The sequence below is a fragment of the Pristiophorus japonicus genome, chromosome 16 (genome assembly GCF_044704955.1).
Source record: "Pristiophorus japonicus isolate sPriJap1 chromosome 16, sPriJap1.hap1, whole genome shotgun sequence".
Lineage (NCBI taxonomy): Eukaryota > Metazoa > Chordata > Chondrichthyes > Pristiophoridae > Pristiophorus > Pristiophorus japonicus.
This window is the reverse complement of record NC_091992.1, coordinates 45,304,562-45,329,059: the sequence shown is the minus strand read 5'-3', so window position 1 is coordinate 45,329,059 and position 24,498 is coordinate 45,304,562. Positions and strand designations below refer to the sequence as shown.

The window sequence follows — 24,498 nt, the reverse complement described above, 5'->3', positions numbered from 1 at the left end:
TTATCACCTAGCAGCAGCTTCTTTTTCCAAATGGGTTAAATCATTACTGCTTGAAAAACTAAAAATACTATTCATCGCCCCACAAAATGAATCCTAGTGAATTCAAATGCTTGAACCAGGAGTTAGCACATCAGAAATTGAGCATGTTGACAGGTACAGCCCAGCCTATTTGAGAGAAAGAATGCAAAAACATAATTGGTCCCTGCAGCGGACAGTGATAATAGGGGAAATCTCACCTTTTGTTTAACCATGCACTATATTCAACATTGCAGCTTTAAAAATTCTGGTTACTAAGATTACACACCTGAAGTATGGAATTACTTTCCATGGTCAGGGAATATTTTTCACTAAAAGACATCAAGTTCAACCTCTGCTTCATATACTGATCTACAGCATTTCAACAAAGGCCTGGGATGGCCAATTATAGAAACAAGATCCCTGGAGACCAAATAATAGTACATACTTTACATATACAAAAACTTGCAAATCCAAGGTATGCATTTAAGTACAATCCTGTATTCAATAGTGACAGTAATGCAATACCACAGCAGTTTAAAGCTTAAACTTGCTGGTTAATGGTACGTAGCCAACGTCCCCAGACTCAGTTGATAAAGAGAGCGTAACACTGAACCATGCAGAACAGGAAGGCCCCAGAATTGATTGAGTCTGTATCCAGTTACCTGATGTTAGCCAAAGCAACTACTGGGGTTGGCCTTAGCTGCTCTAATCTGGATGAAAGATCTGTGTGGGGAAATGAGCTAAAAGTCCCCTTCCTGATCACTCAGTCCCGCTTGAAAATTCACATGAGCGAGGGAGGAATGGGCTCAGCTGGTACGGATGTTTTTTCTCAGTTACATAGTTGCCGCCAACTGAAGAACAGCTATATGGTGGTGTACTGGAAGGTGCCTGATATCTGTGGAACCATAACCTAGCCTGACACATGTGTCATCAGCAGAAGATAGGGAGGGAAAAGCTTCAAAAAGCTACTCATGGATAACAGGTACTTCACATACAGCAGCTCTGGAATTCCTGAGAAAGGAGAACAGTGATGTTTCTATAGGAGTGTATCCATTCAAAGGATTTCATTATATCCCAGTTTGGGCTGTACCTTTCCGCTGCACATGACATGAAAGAAGATACCAATTGCCAGTAGCATTTAAAGCCTCAGCCAGAACGGTCAGCAATCCCAGTTCAGTTTAAAGAAAGAAATTAAGTGCATAAATGCCAATGACTTGATTCTGCCCTTAAGGAGGAATTGTGTATCTTTTTATACACCTGTACCTAGCTAATCAAACCCGATTTATAGAACTTTGAAAAGGACTTACTTTTTTTGAAGACGCTCTTTGAGTGCACTCTCTCTGGCACCTTGAAGATGAAGACAGTTCATGAGCTCATCCAGCTCCTTCTGGGTGTCACACACAAACCTGTGGATAAATTCATAATACTACTAATCAATATAGCTTATACACAATAGAGATAGTGAGCCAATACCTGAACAGAAAAATAGCTGAATACTCAAAACCCCTAGGAGAAAGTTGACAAGACTGTAAAAACGATACAAAAAGAAATAAAAACACTGCAACAAAATAAAGGGTTTGATTTAGAAAAGTACTTCAAGCAGTCTGATGCCATGAAAGGTGAAGATCGGGTCTTCTAAGGTTTGGGAAGGAGGCAGGGAAAATAAAGGGTCAGTTGTGTCCCAAAATACTGTTGCAGATTGCCTGTTTACACATCTCAATTGGGAAACAATGTGCAGAGTGTTACTTGTAAGAAAAATTATAAAACTGCAATGGAGAAATTCCAAACTCAGATGAGGGAGTCTAGGAGCAAGATTTGTTTAAAGTGATTAATGACCATCCCTTCACATTTTACAGAAAAACATTCCACTTCTGGTTCAGAAGGTCTAAAGATATACTTTTAGCTCTGCTCCATCATAAACCTGTCTTAGACCTTTTCTCTAAATGGGATACTGCAACATGTCTCCAAGTTTCAAACTCCAAATTTAGTGGAACAAAGTTCCTGAGACAACAAATTTATGTTGAGTTTTTTTGGCAACTAAAGGTAGTGATTTAGGGTTCCATTCTTCCAGTACCCTGTTCATGTAGGAGCCTAGACATTGAGTGTAGTATGTTATTCGACCGTGGAAGAGCACCACATTCAAGCCGGATCCAGTTCTCACCCAGAATCTAGGTAAACTGAAGCCAAGAATTACCCCAGCAGTCTCAGCACACTCGCCCCCACTTGTCACAAGGTGTAGTAATAACCACACCAGTCTTTTAAAATATGGACAATATTTAGATTTAAAACTACCAGATTTTGAGCAAGTTTCCGAAACTATTCACTTAGTAACAAATCCCCAACATCGTTAAGCATCTAAACTGCTAGGAGTAAATTCAGTGAGATGTAAAACCAGAAGGTACCATAGGTTCTGTCCTTGTTTAGGTACAGTGGTTTCAATGCAAACTTCTGCAGTATGGGAGGACCCCTGGTGGCCACTGTCATTTAAGCTGCTCTCTGCAATGCTGTCGTCATCATTGCCTAAAAAGATAAACATATTCAGTAAGCTGCAAGTGACTGACGTTCACCTACCTTAATTTCAGAATAGTAATAGAATCAGTCGTTAGCTCTAATCAAGACATATCAAGTCTTAAATTATCATTTTTAACCCAATAACTCAAACATAATTAGAAAATCAAAAAATATAAATCTACTGCCCATCACAAACTGATTCAGTCTCAGCTTCCTTCCCACAAGGAAATGTTTGATAATGAAGCTACATTACTTATTTAAAAAAAGCACATTAGTATTTTTTGTTTGTGCTCCTTAGCGTGAGGAACATCAGTATTGGTGAACAGAAGTTTCCCATTCCAGCCACAACATAGCTAGATGCAGAGAAAAGCTCTTTCCACTCTCCCAACCACACCAGTGTGATGTTTTCTATCAGCCATCCCTTGCACCCCCAGAGTGAGATTACCAATTAATGTCAAACTAGGAATTGGATTGACACCACCCAAATGACAGGGGATTTTTGATTCCAATAGTCTGGGCTGGATTTGAACCCAGCTTCCAGAGAGTCAAACCCATTGCCTCGTTCAGTCTGCTGGCATGTTATCAATCTACAGGGGCATATGCACCATCTTACCCAATTTCTTCTCCTTGATCTCTCAAGGGCAGGAATCTTCTGCATTCAATGTGGTCCCATAAAGTGTGTATATGCTCCAGAAAACATTTTTAGCTGCCATTCCCCCCTAAACAATAAGTTCATTAGCCTGCATCGTTTTTCACTTGTGCTGCTGAAATTGGAAAGTGGCTCTATTCTCTATACAGGAATAGAGCCTGTATTCCACCCACTCCATCGTGCTAAAACAGTGTTCAAATGTTCAATGCAATGGCTCCCAAATCCTTTTGAATCAGCCTCCTACCATACCAGCTGCGGATACTGGCATTGGCAAGTCTGACAATCAGTGGTGGTGAGAGAACGCTGAGTGAACTGAAGCTCTAACTGAATCTGTAGAAGCAACAATCTAGTCATCTAAAATAGAGTTCTTCAATGGCCTGTTTTGCCCCTGCAAAAACCAGGAAACCCTTTCTTTAAAGAGGACAATGCAGCATGCAGGCCACTTTCTACACAGATAAGTTTAATGCTTTCTTTTAAAAAATTGGAGTCAGTGCCTTAAAAGTCTGTTTCACAAATGATCTTTGTGCTGAAGTGCAGGTAAGAGCCTGAAGCTAGAAAGTGGCATTTTGTCAAAGCAGACCATCAAGGTTCCATCAGGAGAGCTCAATCAGCTGAGCAGTGATGGATGGGAAATAGTATACAGAGGCAGTCGAAGTGGCTCCTAGCCATGCAGTGCTACTGTCCTCATTGACAAGGATATATGCTGTGCATTTCTCTAAAGTGTTCATAGATTTGAAGGAAAGGTAATTTCCCCATGTAAAGTGTTTTCCTACATGCCAAGTGACTACACTTCAAAAGTACTTCATTGGCTGTAAAGCACTTTGGATGTCCGGTGGTCATTAAAGGCACTATATAAATGCAAGTCTTTCTTTTATCCCATAGGTGCCAACTGTATCTTTTTCCTGAGGTCACTGCATAGGTGGATCAGATCAATTGAGATTTGGTTAGACCTCTGATCACTTTGGAGGACCAGGCATGAATGATTATATTTTTAAAAGGTAATTTTAATCTAATCAACCTTTTGAATTGAGTTTTATTTTAAAAAACCTTTAGAAATCATTCAAACTAAGAAAACAAATTACTACACGAGGTAGAGGAGGGAGACCAAAATGTATCCATTTTCTTACTAATGTTGGCCCAGCCATGTGGAATTAGAGGCAGACTCAAAAAGAAATGCTGCAATTGTAGCAAGCCAATGATACTGTCCCCCAAATGAAGGACAGGAACATGCACAGAATTGTAAACGTTAACATCTCCGGTCTCTTGCCCTGTAAACGCCACCTGCAAAAACCTCCTGTTACAGCTCGATCACATACCAGACTGCTTTCTCCACAAGGATTTGATGTAAATAAACAGAAGTCAAGCAGACACCAAAGTTAGCACAAAACATAACTGGTAGACAGAGGCTGAAGCCTTCTCTACTTTCTATACACACCACTTCCCCAGCTACTAGGGACACTACCTTCACAAAAGTTGTAGAATCTTTCCTAAAAGAACTGCATGTGTTCAAACTGCCATTGCAGCATACTCGAGCATTTCAAATCTCTCTCTTTAGCACTCATAATCTTTCCTCTTCTGCCCATGAAGCCATCAATCCATGTTGGGGTATGATTTGACTTGTGCTGGTAGCCCTTCAGTAGCCTGCACTAGTGACATTCTTTGTGCGAACCTTTACTGAGTGTTAGCAAGCTATGAAACCAGGATGGACATCACAGCTAAGGATGATCCTGTTCTCATCCGTTGCCCACACCTACACTTTCCAACATGGATCACAGGATAGTAATCAGGAGCAGCTCATTTTTCCCCTCTCCCATGGGTGCTGAGGGTAGTTTTAGCACCCAGCATAGGAGCTTCTGGTCTGCATTGCTTGATATAAAACAATCCAGGACCATTAACCCTTAGGCCATCAGGACAACTGATAATCTTAGTCAGTTTAAGGCAATGACTTCTCGACTATTGACCTTACGAGTAGAGTCCTTTGGCAGGGTTTCTCAATCATTTCTACAACTGTTGAATGAATGACATCAGCTATTTTTACATGAAGGTTACAAATAAGGATTGTAGTCTTACTTTTGGAGTCCTGATCTTCGTCATGGTGTGTGAACTCTTCAGGAAGGATAAAGCTATAATCAATGCTGTCATGGACCCAACCCTTCTCTACATACAGACCAGGGACCAGATCACAAAACAGCCAGAACCTGCAGAAGAGAAAAATCACAAGCTTGTTCAGATGGAGAAAGCCACTACAGGACTCCACATCCAGAATTTTGTTCTAACACATTTCCACTTTAACAATACTTCAGCCTGAATTAGCTATAACCTTTTAAGAAAGATTTCACTGCAGTTGAACACAACAGTTGAGCAACATCACACATCATCATAGGCAGTCCCTCGAAATCAAGGAAGACTTGCTTCCACTCAGGTGACTGAACAGTCCAATATGGGAATTACAGTCTCTGTCACAGGTGGGACAGACAGTGGTTGGAGGAAAGGATGGGTGGGGAGTCTGGTTTGCCGCACGCTCCTTCCACTGCCTGTGCTTGTTTTCTGCATGCTCTCGACGACGAGATTCGAGGTGCTCAGCGCCCTCCCTGATGCTCTTCCTCCACTTAGGGCAGTCTTTGGCCAGGGACTCCCAGGTGTCGGCGGGGATGGATGCTGCACTTAATCAAGGAGACTTTGAGGACGACCTTAAAACGTTTCCTCTGCCCACCATCACACAAGCCACTGCACAGCATCATTTGGGCGTACAATCCAAGAATGAAATCAGACCATTCCTTTATCCCAACTTCCCCCAGCTGATGAAAAATCTAATTATTTTCCACAATGGCTACTCGATTTTGAAGCTATTCCAGTTCCCAAAGTGCAATATAACTGCAACAAGCCCTTCTCCTGTACAGCACATTTTCATTAAAGCTGAAGACTCTGAACACACGATCGGGATTTGACTGCAATTTTAGCTGCTGCTGCGAGCAGGAAAGCTCTGTGCCTCACAAGGAAACTTTGGAACTTCTCTACACCAGGCTTCCTCTCCCTGGCCGTTAATCCCAACTACCAGGCACCATTCCTTCAGGTCCTCAGTGGCGGCCTCCTGTAACCCAGATTCGCGCTCCCACCTGCTGGTCAGATAGAGGATCCTCCCAGGTTTAAGCAAGAGACTCACTGCAAACATGCATGAGGCCCAAGAATTCAATTTGCCCTCGCGCTGTGGGCCAGACGATTAGTCGCCCACCTCGGTCCCCACCAGCCTAATTCATGCCCTGAGTTAACATTTTGCTGAATCTTGAGAAACCTCACATGTACATAGGTAGCATAATAGCTTTTCTTCTTCCGTTAGACAGCAGGATAGTAGGAATATGGATGTGTGTACATGATTGCTCTCCACCCCAGTGAAAAGTTCTCATCCAGAGTCAGGCTGAATAGAAAGGGCTTCTCTTGTGTCCCTCCTTGCAGCTAACTTATCATTTGCAGAGACCCAAAAAGGTCAACTGCCCCTCACCAAAAGACGGAGCATTGCCCAGTGAGAAGCCAGATGAAAAGGGACAATTTGAAATGGGTAAGCTCGCATACCTGTTGTGGTTGCGGTCTGTTCCCAATGGTGATCGGTGTAGGACGAGTTTGGATTTTGCAATTCCCTCCTGGAAAGCTTTCTCGGTTGCTGCTTTGTGCTTGCGAATCTTCTCCTCCTCCACCTCTTTCTCTATCCTTTCTTTATCCTGTTTTTCCCGCTCTTCTTTCTCCTTTTTTGCCTGCATTGCCATCAGCCGTCTGCTTTTAATGGCGCTGATGAGATCTTCACTGCCATTGACATCCGTTAACAGGTCATTTCCACCTTTATCTACTTCCAGCTTTTCATCAAATTCCTTCTTCTTCTCCGGCTTTTTCTTGTCAACCATTTTGATGCTTTCTGGCTCTTTCTTTTTTGCCTCCATTTCTTTTTTCTTCAGTTTTTCTGCCTTTTTGCGGTCATTCTCCTCTTTTTGCATGGCCAGCCTCTCCTTCCACAGCTCTGCAGACTTGTGCTGCGAATCCTCCATGTGATCCTGAACTGAATAGGTCATCAGAATCCGATGGCAGAGCGCCGATAGAATCTTCACTTTCTCTTCTGGCGTCAGTTCAAAGAACTCCGCAGTTTCCAGCTTATCGAGGAACTCATCTGCAACTTCGTTGTCTTCAAACCCCACACAATCTTTGCTGTCGTCATTGGTTTCAGACGTCTCGCTTTCGTTCTGCACATCTGACTTGCGCATGCAGAGCCGAACCAGCTCTGAAGCAGAGTGCAAAGTGAGAGGAATTTCAGAAAGCTTCATCCCCAGTTCTCGGTAGTCTTCTGCAATTTCATCTTGGAGCAAAGTCTGAAGGAGAATCAACAACACTCTGTTCAAATAGAGGAAACCTCCCTTTTCGGAGGTCAGTGCTTCCATCAAGGAGACTGCCGTGATTGGATACTGGTCATCTGGCATCAGCAGGCCAGCATAACAGCTGAGAAACTCAACCACCATAGCAACATCACCAAAAAGTGTGTTGGGCAGCCCTTCTGGTGTGTCAACTAGTTTTAGTGCAGGCAAGCTCTTTCCTACAAGAGTCTGATCTTCAAATCTCTTCTGCTTTTCCAGTTTTAATTGCATCTCCTTCTCTCGCCGCTCTTTGGCCTTTTCCTTCAGTTTTTCCTTTAGCTCTTCACGCTTTTTCTTGTGATAATCCGCTCGTTCTTCCAGGGTCATCAATGCCCATTTCCTCTTGTGCTCCAGTATCTCGTAACGTTTCTGCACAAGATCACCAACTTCCTCTGGCAGGCGAGCACGATCTTCAGCAGAAAGCATTTTGGCCACCCTGGTGATGAATGAAGACACAGCGCCCTTTTTCTCTTCCTTTCCTTTGTTGTCTTTGTAATATCGAAGGAATTGTAAAGCCAAAGGTGGCAAGTATTTCTGAGGTTTAGTCACAGATCTTGGTGTCCCTCCAACACCCTTCTGCGTCTTTCCTGCCTTGGATGTGCTTGATTTTGCCATTTCAAAAAGAGTCATCTGTTTCATCTTCATCTTTGGCGTTTTCAGGCCCTTTTTTGGAGATTTGCTGTTCCCTGGAGACTTCTGCCCATTCAGCAACTTATTCTTGTTCTTGGATTTCTCCTTTTTGTTCATTTTATCCTTAATCTGCAGCTTTTTCAAGTTCCGAGCAGCATTGGAGCCCTTTTTGGGAATGTGGAAGTTGGTGTTCAGTTTGGTTGGTGTTACAATTTTCATTACTTCTTCCAATTCTTGTTCTGGAGACCTTTTGGGTCTGTACCCCATCCCAGTTCCATTCATGGCCTTTTTCACGTGCACATGACCCCATAATGTTGGACTCAAAGGTGGGCTGAGAGGAATCTTGTCTTTGTTTCCATACTTCCGCTTTTTATTCTTCTCTTTGCCTGGGTCTCCATCTCCTTTCGCTTTTTTTGACGGTTTCCTCTCAGGCGAGCCGGTACTTTTTCTTTTTCCCAAATTCACAACAGGATTATGAATCATGTACTGAAACAAATGCAAAAATATATTAGTATTTGGCAAGGGTCCAAAACTGGTACCAATCTTACACAATACACTGCAGATACATTAAGTCACCAATGCGAATTCAGATAGTTACAATTAAAAAAAAGTGATTGAAATGAATGTACAATACACAAATTTGCAACAATCACTTCAATGTCCTCCTTGTTCAGGGATAGTTCCAAAAGGCAAGAATGTGTGAAAACCTTTACTCTATCCCATCCTGGTTATTGCCCTTGGTATGACTCTCATCTTTGCTCGTTCAAGTCAAAGCTGTGCAGACTTGAGCGCAACTGGTGCTCAAATGGTTTAGCCATCCATCCACACATTTGGCTCGACCACATTAAGTGCTATGAGATTTTGTTCTCTTCTGCAAGACTACCCACTAATCCAGAATCATCTTTTCTCCACTACCAACAGTCTCCTTCAAACCCACTCTCCTGCCCCTTCCACTCTTGCCAACAATAAATGAGAGAAGCTCATGGACGTTTGTTATGAAGACCATTCACTCAACTGCATCTGTCGCTCCCGTTGTCCCATTCCTCTCCTCTGGTACTGTCTCCCTCCCTTTCAAAACCATCATCATCACCCCCACTGTTCAAAAAAAAACCTTTAACCTCCCCCCGCGGCAAACTACCACCCCCATTTGGAATCTTTCCATTGTCACCTCGCAAATCCATGCCCACCTGTCCCACAACTCCCTCTTTGAATCTCTCCAAACAGATTTCCATCCCTACAACACCACCAAATACAGCCCTAACCAAAGTCACAATTGACCTCCTCTGGTAACTGTGACTACGGCGGATTGTCCCTCCTCGACCTCTATGCCGCCTTTGACACAACCGACCACACCATCGTCCCCCAACTCGCCGTCACTGTCCAACTCAGTGGGACTGCTGTCACATGGTTGCATTCTTACCTATCTCATTTTAAGTCATAGCACCTCTAGCAATAACTTCTCTCCCCACCCCCCTGCCTCATCTATATGCTGCCCGTGGCAACATCAACTTCCACATATATGCTAACGATACCCCAACTCTATCCCTCCACCATCTTTCTCAGCCCTTCCATTGCCTATGTAGTCAGACTATTTCTCCAACATCCAGTCCTGAATGAGTCACAATTGACATTGGAAAGACCAAAGTCATAATCTTTGACCACAAACGCCTTACCCTTGCTACCGAATCCACCCACTCTTTAGCGATCATCTCAGGCTGAACCAGACTATTCACAACCATTCGACCATGAGTGAAGTTTCTATAAACTTCAATTCATCCAAAACTCTTCTGCATCAAGTCCCGCTCACCCACTACATGCCCTCACTGACCTACATTGTCTCCTAGACCCCCAATGTCTCAAATTTTAATTCTCATCCTTCATTGCCTCATCCCACCCCAACAGTACGTCTTCCATTCCCCTCCAGAATTCTCTATTCCTGACTGTAGCTTCTTTTGTATGCTTCCTCCCCCACCAATGGCAGATGTATCTTCCCTCCCATTAACTCTCCACCTTCAACATACTCCTTTTAAATTCACCTGTTCAACCAAGCTTTTGGTCACAGCTCTCTTAATATCTCCTTCTTTGGCCCAGTTCCATTTTTTCTCCTTACATCTCGGTGAAGCACTTTGAGCTTTTTTTACATTAAAGGCACTACATAAATGCAAGTTGTTGTTATCTAACCATCAAAAACAATAGGGATTGCATACTTGTTGGGCCGTTATGGTTTTTTTCCCCAGATTTATAGAACAATTGCTAAAATCTTCTAAAGCAAATCATTGACCCAATTTACTAGTGTATTCAACAACAAAAAGAGAGCTTAATACTCATATTTATTAATAAATAATTAAATTAACAAAGCAATTTAAGGCCATGGCTCAGTAAACAAGAATGTTGACATCACCGAAGTAACCACTAGGAGACTGAACTGTCTAGCGATGGGAACAGATAATTTAACCATTAAACTGCCTGGAAACTCAGCTCCTGGGTGTATTCAGCTCATATGTTCAGACTCAAATTATTTGAATAAAAATAGTACATAGAGATTAGCTTTACTAATATATCAACTGTAACCCTGGAGAGAGGGGGTTTAAGGGCGTGATGAAAAGCCATGTAGGTAAAATTAATCTATGAAAATGTTACACTCGAGCATGATTTCCACCCCCTCAAAATTATTAAAATTCACATTTTCTGTGTCCAGTCTATTTAACTGTTTCCTTCCTAATTTTAAAACCAATTTTCTTACTTTTATAATGCTCGTACTTGCTTTCTAAACCCCCTCAACTCTCACCAAATTTGGAACTAGGTGCAATACTGGTTTATACCCATTTTCTAGCCAACTAAATGCTCAAGAGATGTTCAGAGATGAACAAAGTCCCATTAACAGTATGTGACATGGAGTGTAAACGCAGAAGCACTTGCCACTGACATGTAAACTGGTCATTAATCCCCAATGTCCAACCACATCTGGACGAATAAACTTCTGGTCAGCATTCAGGAGGTTAAAGAGTTCAAAATTAAGCGCTTATAAGTAATCTGAATACATCTAAATGAAGAATGCATTTGTATGCAGGCGTTGCTACGTTGCATTGTCTTACAACATGTATTTTGGGGAGGATTTCAAAACCAACACGTTTTCAGATAAACTGCAACAAGTTCCAAAACAAAGTAGAAGAAAGCAGTAATCAATTTTTTGAGTAACAATTCTTAGTGGTCGCTCTGCACAGCGTGAGCTGAATTCCCTCCCATTTCAAACACAAATCAGTTCCAAAGTAGCGTACACTATATCAATGGATCAAATGTTAACTAACATCTCAAATTTAAAGAGAGCTATCCAACAGCAGAGTAGTAAGATGATGGAATGATCCAACATTTTCTTAACTCGTGTCCTCACTGGAGGCTTAAAAAAAAAAGTAATGTTTTATGTTTCCTTGACAATTCACATAACATGATTAAATTTATACACTATATTGGCCTTTATCTTTTGAAGTCTCCCACTTGAAAGGAAAGAAAACAACATAGAAGTACAAGACAGAGAAGGAAAAAAGAGAAAGAAAAGAGAAATACCAAGGCAGAAGAGGAGCAAGAAAGATAAATATAAAGACAAACAGGTAAGAGCAAGAGCACATTCCCCGATACAAGGTGATACACCCAATTCCCTGACTTGTGCGCAATATCACAGGAGATCATAATAAACATCTTGTGCATACTGGGCACTTCCTACAAGTATCACATTTGCATCCCGTAACACTTTCCTGGTCATAGTTTATTGATAACACCCTTATAATAAAACACTTGAGCTGCCTTCTCATTCAACAATCCATCCCTTCTTCTTTCCTTGCTCCATCTATTTTTGGCAACTACCACCTACTTTTTTCACCTCAAAGGTTCTCAAATATTTCACCAATTCCCAGCACTGTGCCAACCTCTTCCAAAACTCCCTTTTCAAATCACTTCAGTTTGACTACCACCTTTCTCTCAGCACTGACAATGCTCTAGCCAAAGACATGAATTACATCCTCTATGTCTGCATCAAAGTGGGGTTCCCCCCTTCATTTTTTAAGAAAACCCCTCTGCAGCATTTGATGCAGTTCACCGAACCATCCTCCTCCGGTGCTTCTCCTCTATTGTCCAGCTCCATACCTCGAATCCCCCAAGGAGCTATCTTTGGCACTCCGTTTCTCAACTACATGCTGCACCTCACAGACATCATCCAGTTCGGGTCAGATTTCAACACTTCTCTTGACCGTCTCCACGTGGTCCGACAGCCTGTCCAACAACAAATCATGGATGAGACAAGACACCCTCCAAATGAACATCAGGAATACCAAAGCCATCCTTCACCTGAGCCACTCTCGCAGGTTCGACTAGATCATACAAAATCCTTTTTGGCCCAGAGCGGAGCTTCAAACACCACATCCTATTTAGCACCAACACCACTTAGTTCTAGCTCTGCAATACTGCCCATCTCAGCCCCTATGCAACTGAAACTCCTATCTAAGTTTTTGTCATGTCCATAATTCTCAAATATCGTTCTTGCTAGCCATTCATCTTCCACAAACTCCAACTTGTCAAAAACGCAGCTATCCGTGTCCTGTCCCACTTGCCCCTACATTGGCTCCTTGGTCCCAGCATCTTAAATTTAAAATTCTTATCCAAGTCATCAAATTCCTCCACGGCCTCACCATATCGAATCTCTGCAACTAGTGGCATACACTTCGGCAGCCTCGCTCCTACTCTTTGAAACGACACTGCTCTCTAAACCCCTCCGCTTCTTCATCTCCCTCACCATCTTCAAAAGCCGTCTTAAAACCCATTTCTTTTGCCAATCTTTTGGCCATCATTCTGAATTTCTTCCCCAAATGAATCAGCACCGATTCCTTGGGTTTTCTATTCACACTTAAACTTTTCTCCAGCCTCTGTAAAGGAGCTTAGGACTATTGCTGCATTAACAGGTACTTTATAAATGTCAGTTATTTTATCTTTCAACCACAAGTAATGCCGTGCAAGATCTGATACAAAACATCTATCTGAAATTCTGCTATGATGCCCTTCATGCTGAAGTAGCCAGCCAGAATTCACTGCCTCTGCTCACACACAAATTAGCTATCTGGGTGAGGTACTGGAGAGGGACAATGACCAAAAGACTGTTTTTAAAAAAAAAAAACTTCTGAATAGAAGGTGGAATTACAGAGAATCAAAAAACATTTCTTGTACTGATGGCAATCCACATGGAAAAGAAAGTGTGGGAGGGGTGAAGATGACTAAAGGGGAAATAAACACACGCCTCCCATGCAGAACATCTGAACTGCACAGAAAATCAGAACCACAATATTTTTCCCTGCTCATTAGGCCCATTTCTAGAAGGTAATATAATGTCAACAGTGATCTAAATTCAGGCATTAGGATATATATAAATATATAAAAAAACAAGCAGTCAGGAACATATGTCACTACAAAGCACAGCTCTCCCACAGACCAAAGACGCCACATTTTATTGCCACTACACAGCGAAGGCCAAAATATTCTCCTTACTTAAGTACAGAAACACGCAGTCTCAAACATCCTCTTCAGCAGCAGAATCACAAGCCTTCATTAACTCCTAACTGCTCTCAGCTAAGCACATACACTCCAAGCTCCTACAATTTTGGCCACCCTCCACTAGAATCTCCGGTTTAAAATCCTTACCTCCACTCTCTTTATGACATTCAGGAACTGGCTTACAGGAGAAAAACTAGGAGACTCCATGAATGTGGCATTAAAAACCTATTTTGCTGTCAGGCCAGCAGCTGCAGTACGGGGATGTGGGAGTGAGTGACTGAGCTCAGGCCGCAATCAGATGATGACATCATCACATATATTGATAACGTCACTGCCTTTATACAGAGCTGTTTAAAGCATGCCGGAGCATCGGAACCCAAGTCCCCATTTCAGACATTTCATCTGTACATTTTAGGCTTTAATTTTATAAATGTACATAGTTTCCCCCATCGCTTATATTCTATTTCTTTTCATATAATTTTACTTTCTTTCTAATTTTCACTCACTTTTGAAGGTATCAACTCCTCCTGGAGTCAACCTCCAGTACCTCACCTAAGTGAGCATCCAGGACATCACAGCTGAGCCTGATCCCTTCCTCAGCTGATGTCCATGCACTTCCAGCAGGAGTTACTGCATGGAAACTTTGTGTTCCCTAACCAGTGGTCAGAGACGCCAATAGTGCCATCCCTACAGCCAGCCAAACTGAGGTCAGCTAATAGAACAATTTAACTACACACCATCTTAACTAGCCAAGCACTGGAGGCCAGAGTCATTTCCAGAGCCAAATTTTTGCACAGAAAAATTCAAACGTTTGCTCTCCATCATGCAAGCATTCAACGTGGCAAAGCTGGTATGTGACATATAACCTGGGCCTGTTCATATATCCTTCTCCCTCTCCCACAAAACAAAAAACAGTACAAGTACAGTAAAGTTACATGTAGCGACAGCAAAAATCACTAATCGCTGTCTCATCTAATAGGGTGGTTTTGCTTCTCATCAGCCTTTTTGCAGTGGTTGCTGGGCAGCGATCAGGAGCAGGAAGCGTTAATTAATTACCTCACCCCTCCCTAGTCCATTAGCCAACGGTAGCTGTCACTCCATCATCCCAGCTGAAACCATACAGCTGGGTGTACTGCCAGACCACCAGTTAAATGATTTTGCGCATCTACAAACTGATGGCAATTAAACTCCTTTATTAGGCTGCTGTCCGACCGGCGGCCGTTGTCCGACCCAACACTGCTCATATTAAAGAAAAAAGAAAGGAAAGAGCTTCTAAACAAAATAAAACTTTGAGGCATTCATTACATCTTTGTTTTCTTGGCCTACGGTGTGATTTATTACAGGAAATCAACTAGAACACGGGAATCTTCCTTCAAATTCAACATCAGTATTATTAAATGGACCAGCAGCCAATCCTGCAATTGAATATTTGTTTTTTCCTACATTGACCCTTTGGGTATTGAAGGGCTTTTCAAAACAAAGGTTCCATCAACAGTAACAAATTCTGACACTAAAAACTACAAATGTCTATAGTTTCAGTACACAGATAAAGAGGGTGGGGGGGGGGGGGGGGGGAGAAAGAGTGTGCTTGGGGCATGAACAGGCTTCATACAAATATCCTGAAAACTGGAACACAAGTATCATTAGCATTTACTCCATTTGGGTCCAATCTCTAGAAAGGAAAATCTTATAAATACTATCCAGTGATCTAAATTTAGATGCTGAGAGCAAATATCCAACCATCCGCCTCACACTTGTAGGCAGCAGCATCCACACAGGCAGGTGGGAATAGAAGGCAAACTTGGATTTATATAGCACCTTTCACAACTATTGGACATCTCAAAGCACTTTACAGTCAATGAAGTAAGTTTGGAATGTAGTCACTGTTGCAATCTAGGAAATACTACAATCTAGACTGAACATGCTCAATGCTGAAACACCCAGTACCAAACAACCTCACCTAACCCTTTCTGAGCTATTCCAACCTACGCTATGCTGCAGAAAACACTGCTTTCTGTCAGAGGCAAAAACAAAATAGATTATACAATAGCTGCTTAGGTCTCGATCAGCCAATGACAAAATCGGGGAGGGTCAGAGTGTTACTGTTGGATGCAGCATTAGTCCACCTGAAAATGGGGGCTAGTTTTCATGGAAATATTTTCAAAGCAACAGCTTATCTAGACCAGTATTTTAGGTGGTTTAAAAAGGATGACAATTCTAAATGATTGGTAAATTACCACATCTGAGCTCCAGGAACTCACTTCTGATTGGCTATTGATGAGTATGTGCTTAGGAGTGACCAGTAAAATGAGAGATTCAGTACCTGTTGGCTCCTATCTTACCCCATGGCCTAGCAACTCAATCTCAGATTCATCAACTCCAAATGTTACTGAGGCCCGGGTCCATTCACTCCCAGAGCTGCAGCTCGCACGCCATTCTAGGCCACTTCTACATCCTGGTTTCTTGCTCATCCACACATTACGGTGAGTAAGTGAGACACACCAAGTTATGCTAGCTTTTATCCGGTTTGGCACCAGAACTTTCCTTGGAGATTTTAGAGAAGGAGTCTTCAAGACGGGAACCAAGGCTAGGATTTTGATCGGCGGTAGCTCTCCCTCACCACCATGCAAAGTCGCCTCCCAGATTTCCAGGAAAACACACCAGGTAACTGGTGTGGGGATGGACCAGGAGATGCCACCAAGGAAAGCTAATGGGATCCAGCTTCATGCTCTACACATTCACTAAATGATTCTGTGTTGGTCAGATTATCCTGAATGGAGCTTTAGGATTTCACCAAACACCCGAGGACAGTATAGCTTCACACCCAGGGAGAGTCTGGATAAATACTGTGGCCATCAGAGGAGCCTTGAATTTGGCTCTAAATCGCCATGGAAGGAGGAAAAAGGGGAGCTAGGCACTTAGAAAGGATGAGACACAATACACGCATATAAAAAGTATCTGAAATGCATAGAGAGGGGAGCTGAGAGTGTGACAGAGAGGGAGAGTGTGACAGAGAGGGAGAGTGTGACAGAGAGGGAGAGTGTGACAGAGAGGGAGAGTGTGACAGAGAGGGAGAGTGTGACAGAGAGGGAGAGTGTGACAGAGAGGGAGAGTGTGACAGAGAGGGAGCGAGAGAGTGACAGAGATGAGTAAAGAAAAGAGTGGAAGAAACCAGAGTGGCAGACAAAGAATTAAAGAATGGGAGACAAACAGAAAGAGTTACAGGGAGACAGAAAATGTTTGTTTTTCCTCTGCAAGCAACACCACAACTGATCAGTCACTACTAAATTTTTAACTAAAACTATACCAATCCATCCTTTTTCAACCTTTATTTTCCTACATGCGTTATGTATTTTTTCCTTGTACTTCCCCAGAGACAATTTTACTTTTAACCCACCCCAACTCCAGAATTCCCAGTAGGTAGGACGATGGAGATGGCAACCAAGCAGACATTAGAACATTTTAGGGACAAACAAAGGCAATTAGATGCAATAAGCCTGCCTCTTCATAGATTAATCCCACCTATATCCACCTGCTCAGAGCACCATTCCCTCTGGAAATGAATCTAATCGTCTCTCTATGTTAAGTTTCAATGACATTTTGTGGCGAGATATTCCACAATAAAACCTGCATAAAAGTTCCAGAAGTTAATGAAAAAGCAGATTTCTCAGCATATCTAATGGATAAGTCACTCGTTCCACTAATTACTTATTCCACAATTGTATTGTCTGGTGATGAAAAAGTTCCACCCAACATTCCCTCTCCCAAAGTTTAATCTGTGCGCTGATATTTGAACTGGTCACCAGTGAATGATTTGGTCTGTCAGTTTTGTCACTTGTTTCAGCATTGACACTTCAATTAATTCTCCTATTCTAAACATATGAACTTGCATTCCTTAATCTTTGCTCATAACTTACATTTCTGATACTAGGAATCACCTATATACAAGTCAGGCAGAGTTCTCAACCAGCCTGACTGAGGATGATCAGGATATTCTGAAAATACAGACTAAACTACTATTACGTTTATATTTCAGGATTGTATTTGAAAGTGTATGCCAGGGACCTAGTGAAAAATGGAGGGGTGAGAAAGAGAAAAAAGGGTATTGCACTCTCAACACTGGAGCTTCATAAGCAGAACATTTTCCAACCCGTGTTTCAAGTCATCTGTACCACTTAGCACTAGCAGTTTACATCTTGGTAAGCATCAAAGCGAATAAATAATTTTTTTTTTCTTGCCATTACACTAGGCAGGGAAAAATACTGATGTAAAACTAGTTGTTACTGCCACTTAGTAAACAGTACACCAACAGGAAATGCTTCTTATCAATCACCCATTCGTGAGACTGGAAACAAAGCATTTCACCAAGTGTCATACCTCTGGTCTTAACACAATAGTAGAGGATTGCAGAAGTAACCAAGTTTGCAAATAAATCGTGCCCTTACTTCTTCCAAAAGCACCACTGTAATTGGAAGTGTACAGTGCACACAACTGAATCAAAGGATTGAGAATGCGTATCGAATAGACCGAAGGGAAAAGGGGACAGTGTGTGTGTATGTGATTGGACTGAATGGTATGGGGTGCAAAAGTTATTCACGTTCTCGGGATGTGGGGGCAGGTGACAAGGCTGCATTTACTGTCCATCCCGAGTTCCCAAGGAGGTGATGGGCCTTCTCCTTGAACCACTGCAGTCCTCGTGCTGATGGCACTCTCACAATGTTAGGTAGGGAATTCCAGCAGATTGAACCAACGATGTCAGAGGAACGGCAGTTTATGCCCAGGTCTGGATGATGTGTGACTGGGAGGGGAATGACGACAAAGAACCAAAAGGATGCAGTTTGTATATGTGGCCAGACCAAAGCATTTCGACAGGACCAACTGGTATATTACATGTGACTAGATCATATAAAACAGTGGAATCGTTAGTCACTAATTAGCCTTTTCAAAGAACATTATTCATATTGCTTATTACTGGAGGCTAGACAACACTTCACATCTGGTACTTTACAAACCCACCCCTCAACTATCTGAAATAACAATTTAGAGTGCTTAATACATCATATACTAGCATTCAGAAAACATTCTGTTCATTTTTTTTTTTTATAAAGTGTCAAGATGGAAAATACAGAAAATAATTAAATGCATAAACACATCAAGCTCACGTATGGATTTTTTTAGTGATGGGTAAAGTGGGCCAGCTTGTTAAAAATGCCTCGTCATTTTTCCAACAGATTTAAAGAGTAATGCTGGCTCCAAAAATGATCCAAGGCACACACCATCTAATTCTTGAAGGGTTGGGGCACAGATAAGAATCCTTGAGAGGACGGCAGCAGATAATACAAGTAAACAGCAAGGTAGCAGCCATACTCTGAACAGACACACAGCCACCACTAATAGCACCATGACTCATGCAGATCGGGTTGACGTAGCAGCTTACCTCATCGTCTTCAGTCCATTTAGGAGGCTGCATTAATTATCAAGAAATTCATATTAACATCTCAAATCACTGCTGTGCTGGGATTAGTCTGGGAGAGTGGTGATTGTGGAATTACAACACCTCAGTCCATGCAAAGAAAACACCTCTCCCACAACCCGACGATTAAAAACAAACAAATGACTTAACTAGCATCTAACTGAAATCCTACAGACCAGAGGCTCTCTGCTTTGATTCCTATTCTGTGCCGAGTTGATCTTAGCCAGGGGAGAAGTTAGGGCATTACACCTGGTCTCAGTGCCCCAAGTTAAGTGACAAAGACCAAGGGTCCCTGATCCTGATTGCTATCCAATGATTCCTGCTGAAATGTTCACATGCAAATACATCAAAGCCAGGATGAGGTTTAACTAGAACATTCTTCCATCAAATAACCTATCAATATTCACAGTCTACACACTTGGGAATGGTACTGGCAAATCTCCAAGGCCTGTGGAACTCTGGCCCAGCACCTTCAATAGAGGACATATTGGAGGATTAAACAGCAGTACTAGCATAGACCAAACACATTAGGTGACATTTTCATGTATTTGGCTACAAAAGAACATTTACATTTCAGGTCTAGGAAACTCAACATGGCTGTCCCCAGATCTTTGTAACCTACCTCTAACCCCACTATATGCATGAAAGTAAAATTATATTCAAGCCCTATGGCACTATTGAATTTAACCTTGCTGCCTTCTGCTGCTTTTAATCTGACAAGGCAGCTGACAAAGTATCACTAAAAACCTTGAACTTGCAGTTTGTATCAAGGAATCTCAGGCTTATAAGCTACACCAACAATACCATTTTATGCAGGTAGAAGCAGGCAATGCAACTTCTCCCACTCTTCCTCCAAAGCAAATCTAACCATTTTGTGGAGTGGAATTCAAATTGGAATGTACTTACAAACTATAGTCCCACTGCTGCACATCACTAGCTGAGAGCAAAGGTGTTCTCACTTGGTGCCAAGGTCTGCCTTTCTGAAAGATCACTGGATCGCAGTCAGGAGAGGGAACACATGGCCCATTTTCCCATCCCAAACGCCAGAGTAAGAAAAACCATGGTACACCAACTGAAATCAGCAAACGCAGCACAAACTGGGGATCGAACCACAGATCTTTCCTATCTGTCTGGCTCAGTTACTCACTGGATAAATACACTGAACCAACAACCTGTTGCAATGGGGTAGGTACCGGATTCAAGTCCCGTTCAGACCAAGGAGAAGAAACCCTCTCTCTGCTGCCTTCTACCTGAAGCGAGTCTCCTAGTGGATAAAAGCCCGCGGCACAGAACAGCCACTAAGCTGGGCACTAAACCTCAGTCAAGGTCACAAAGGGCGAATGGTGCTGAAGTAGAAAGTCACACTGTTGCAGTGTGCTTCAGTGAAATTGAAGCTAAGGCACTCTGCTAGGAAAAGAGTAGAAACGCTTTACACTGCACTTAGCTATGCTACACCTGAACTAGGTGTACAAAGTGTAACATTTCTCATAACAGACACTTTCATCCCAAGCACAAAATTCACCCAATTATTTTTTTGAGAAATGCAAGATTGTTACCTTGTATGGAGAGAGCAGGAAGTCACTGAATTTACTGGGCAGTGAATATTTCTGTACAAGTGAGTCTTCCACCACCCAGGGTGCATTTTCTCCCATTCCCATCCTCATCGAGTTGTGCCTGATGAAATAGCGCAGGATTTCCTTGTTTGGCGGCCGCTCCGAACGGATGAGACTTTCAGATGGTACGTTACTAATTATCTAGAGCAACAGGAAAAGCACTCGCTATATTAAATGAAACTTTTAAAAGTTTCATTTGTGGGGGTGGGGGTTTTGTAGAATACAAGAGTTTACAGAGGATATACATCAGGACAATGCTGGATCCAGCAAGCTGAACTAATCAAACAAATTAAGCTACTTGGTCAAATCAGCCTGTTGAATCCAACATGGTGCAGTGCTGAACTATACAACAACTACAACTAGCATTTCTATAGTGTAGTAAAACATCCCAAGGCACTTCACAGGCACATTCAACAAAATTTGACACGGAAGATTTTAACGGGCATATTAAAAGGAGGAGAGAAGCAATTCCAGAGCTTAGGGCCCAGGCAGCTAAAGGCACTACCGCCAATGGCAGAGTGATTGAAATTGGGGATGGTCAAGAGGCCAGAAATGGAGGAGTTCAGAGATCTGAGGGTAGTAGGAGATGAGCGATAGGGAGGGGAGAGGCCATGAAAGATTTGAAAACAAGGATGAGAATTAAAAAATGTTTTTTTAATTAAATAAATTGAATAGCTTCTGGACCGGGAGCCAATGTAAGTCAGCAAGCACAGGGGTGATGGGTGAACAAGACTTTATGCGACTTAGGATATGGGCAACAGAGTTTTGGAAGACGGAATATGGTAGGCTAGCCAAGAGAGAACTGGGATAGTCAAGTCTAGACTATACAGATGAGGAATTCAGCTTTGACATGGGACGAACTTGATCTCAAGCTAGTGCAGCACTTGGGATGCTACAACACACCTCTTGGTGCCAGAGATAGGTTGGGGTGGTATGGCAGTTAGCTACGGTTCAACTCCTAAAAGCAGCCCACTGACTTCCGCTTTTAAAAAAAACCTAGTCTGTCTGGGTGTCAAGATCACAGTTGGCATGATACCTTCCACGTTCAATGTGCAGCTCACACAAAGAGTGGCCACTTGGGAAAGGTACAAGAGGGCTCCTGGCCCTTATGTAACAGCACCCAGAGATTCAACAGGGGAGATGGAAAATGCCCATTTTGCTTTAAAACAGCAAGCAATCCAATGAGCACTTGAATGGTTATTTTGCATCTCACATTTAGCCTATTCATTAATAAAACAGCCACAAAATCAAGATTTGTTCAAGTCTATGAAAATTGCTGGTGAGCATTCTCCTAGAATATAGCCAGTGATGCAAATGAAGTGCAGGTCCATCATCCAATGAACAAGGTGGCAAGAGCTGCCAACTAGTAAATGCTAGGCAAATAGTGGCACAGAACGGCATCAACAGATAACAGAAGTGGCACCCAGCATGGAAGGCATTACACTTCTAATTCGTGGAGGCAAGAAAGCAGATACCATCGAGCCAAGAAGGAATGATACAAGTTTGAAAGGTTATGATTAGAAGATTCAAATTATTAAGCAATGACATTCCAAGGCTGGTTCTGACCCAAATTACATTCTGGACCCAGAAGTAGCTGGGTGTATTAACATACAGATCAGCCTGATGAACTACACTGCAACCCCAAGCCTCCCATGTACTGTTAATACAGAGGAGTCTATGGATCTTGCTAGCTGCAGAACAATTTTGTGTCCAAATTCCATGTCATGTCAGTGTTGCCAATATCACATCCCGTCTAGCTTTGGAAACTGGCATGTTTTCTTCACCCTCCTTCACTGTTGCATTCTGTACAGTCTCAGTTTTATTTTGACATCTAAAAATCTTTAAAGTAAAAAAAAAAAACTATACACAAGAGGCTGAAAATAAGTTTAGGCAGTCTCAATTGAGTTCATTGCAGACATGGACCTACAGCACAAAACTGCCCCTAACTGGAAAATCATTGTGCATTGGGTCTAGAGACTCCCTGCGCACTGGGTGACATTTCATCTCCTGAGACTGCCTTTAATCAGTTGGATGTAAACCAAACTATCTGCAGAAGGAAAAACTTCTCAACAGATTAATCAACAGTCTATGATCAAAGAAATTAAATTGAACAGTCAATTTTATTTCTCACTTTGTCCTCATCCTTCAGCTTCACATCGTATTTGTAAGGGAGAAATTTCGGATGAACCCATTTCTTCTCTTCCTTCTTGAGGCTTGTAGGCAGCTTCCGTGGTGATCGACGAGCTCGGTCACCTGATGAGCATAATATAGCAGTTGTTAGTTGTTATTTATTTTACAATGCTGACTCCTCAGTTGTCTCAATGCAGGCGGGATACTGGTGGAACGCAGTTACTTGCATTGCTGCATGCATGCAACAAACCAAATCAAACTGAACGAAAAGCCAGATAGCTTTAAAGCCTTACACAGTCCTATTTGTAGGGTTCTACAATGCTGTTTGGAATGGAATGAGAATAATCACAACTTTTATCTGCATTCAACAGCCTGCTGTCTACACCTGTAAGAGAACAGCTCCATTGATTGGTAAGTCAAATATGTCATCAAGTAGAAGCATAAATCAGCCGATTCCCCCAGAGGCTAATCCCAAAGCACCAAGTTTAAAAACTAAACTCAAAAGATTCCAATTTTAGCACTTGTTACAAAAGACCAATTTTCAGTCCTCAACTGTATTACAAGCTTAAATTCAGCAGACTTTGGCAGATTCAGAAAATCTACTGTCTCCCTGGTATTTTCAGCTTATGAATCCATAACAACTTGTATTCATATAGTGCCTTTAACATAGTGAAACAACCCAAGGTGCTTCACAGGAGTATTACGGGATAAATATTTGACACCGAGCCGGACAAGTAGAAATTAGCGCGGGTGACCAAAAGCTTGGTTAGAGGTATGTTTTAAGGAGTGTCTTGAAGGACGAAAGAGGTAGAGAGGCGGGGAGGTTTAGGCAGGGAATTCCAGAGCTTGGGGCCTAGGCAACAGAAGGCACGGCCACCAATGGTTGAACGATTATATTCAGGGGTCCTCAGGAGGGCAGAATTAGAGGAGCGCAGATATCTTGTGGGGGAAGGAGTTTGTGAGGCTGGAGGAGATTACAGAGCTAGGGAGGGGTGAGGCCATGGAGGGATTTGAAACAAGGATGAGAATTTTGAAATCGAGGCGTTGCTTAACCAGAAGCCAATGTAGGTCAGTGAGCACAGGGGTGAGCGGGACTTGGTGCGAGTTAGAACACAGGCAGCCGAGTTTTGGATCCCCTCTAGTTTACGTAGGGTAGAATGTGGGAGGCCAGCCAGGAGTGCGTTGGAATAGTCAAGTCTAGAGGTAACAAAGGCATGGATGAGGGTTTCAGTAGTGGATGAGCTGAGGCAGGGGCAGAGACGGGTGATGTTGAAAAACACTAAGAGCAAAAGTTCTCATTCAGGGATGACTAAACTAAAACACCTAAATTTAACAATTTAACAAAAATAATTGAGTACTTCAGAGTGTTTGCCCTGTTGCCCCACTCCCACGCTCTCTGCCCTTTCTAACATTTTGCAGTACAAGAGACAAATCCTGCCTCTGCTGTGTCTCTGAAAGATCTAGCCACTTAGTCCCATTTCCTTGCCCTTTCATTTTATTTGTCTATAAATATTTATCAACTTCCTTTTTAAAAGCTAC

At 42.4% G+C, this 24,498-nt stretch overlaps 1 protein-coding gene across 2 annotated transcripts in view; it reads right to left on the bottom strand.

Moving 5' to 3' along the window:
* baz1b (bromodomain adjacent to zinc finger domain, 1B) overlaps window positions 1–24,498 on the bottom strand; it is a 76,493-nt gene that overhangs the window by 35,899 nt on the left and 16,096 nt on the right. The window contains exons 5-11 of one of the 2 annotated variants that reach the window (XM_070857279.1): window positions 22,961–23,082; window positions 20,773–20,970; window positions 19,181–19,207; window positions 6,749–8,691; window positions 5,249–5,376; window positions 2,421–2,538; window positions 1,326–1,424 (exon numbers count right to left, since the gene is read on the bottom strand). In XM_070857279.1, the coding sequence (XP_070713380.1) occupies window positions 1,326–1,424; window positions 2,421–2,538; window positions 5,249–5,376; window positions 6,749–8,691; window positions 19,181–19,207; window positions 20,773–20,970; window positions 22,961–23,082 (2,635 nt within the window). The remainder of the gene's footprint in view (window positions 1–1,325; window positions 1,425–2,420; window positions 2,539–5,248; window positions 5,377–6,748; window positions 8,692–19,180; window positions 19,208–20,772; window positions 20,971–22,960; window positions 23,083–24,498) is intronic. The other variant, XM_070857280.1, reaches the window with a different exon arrangement.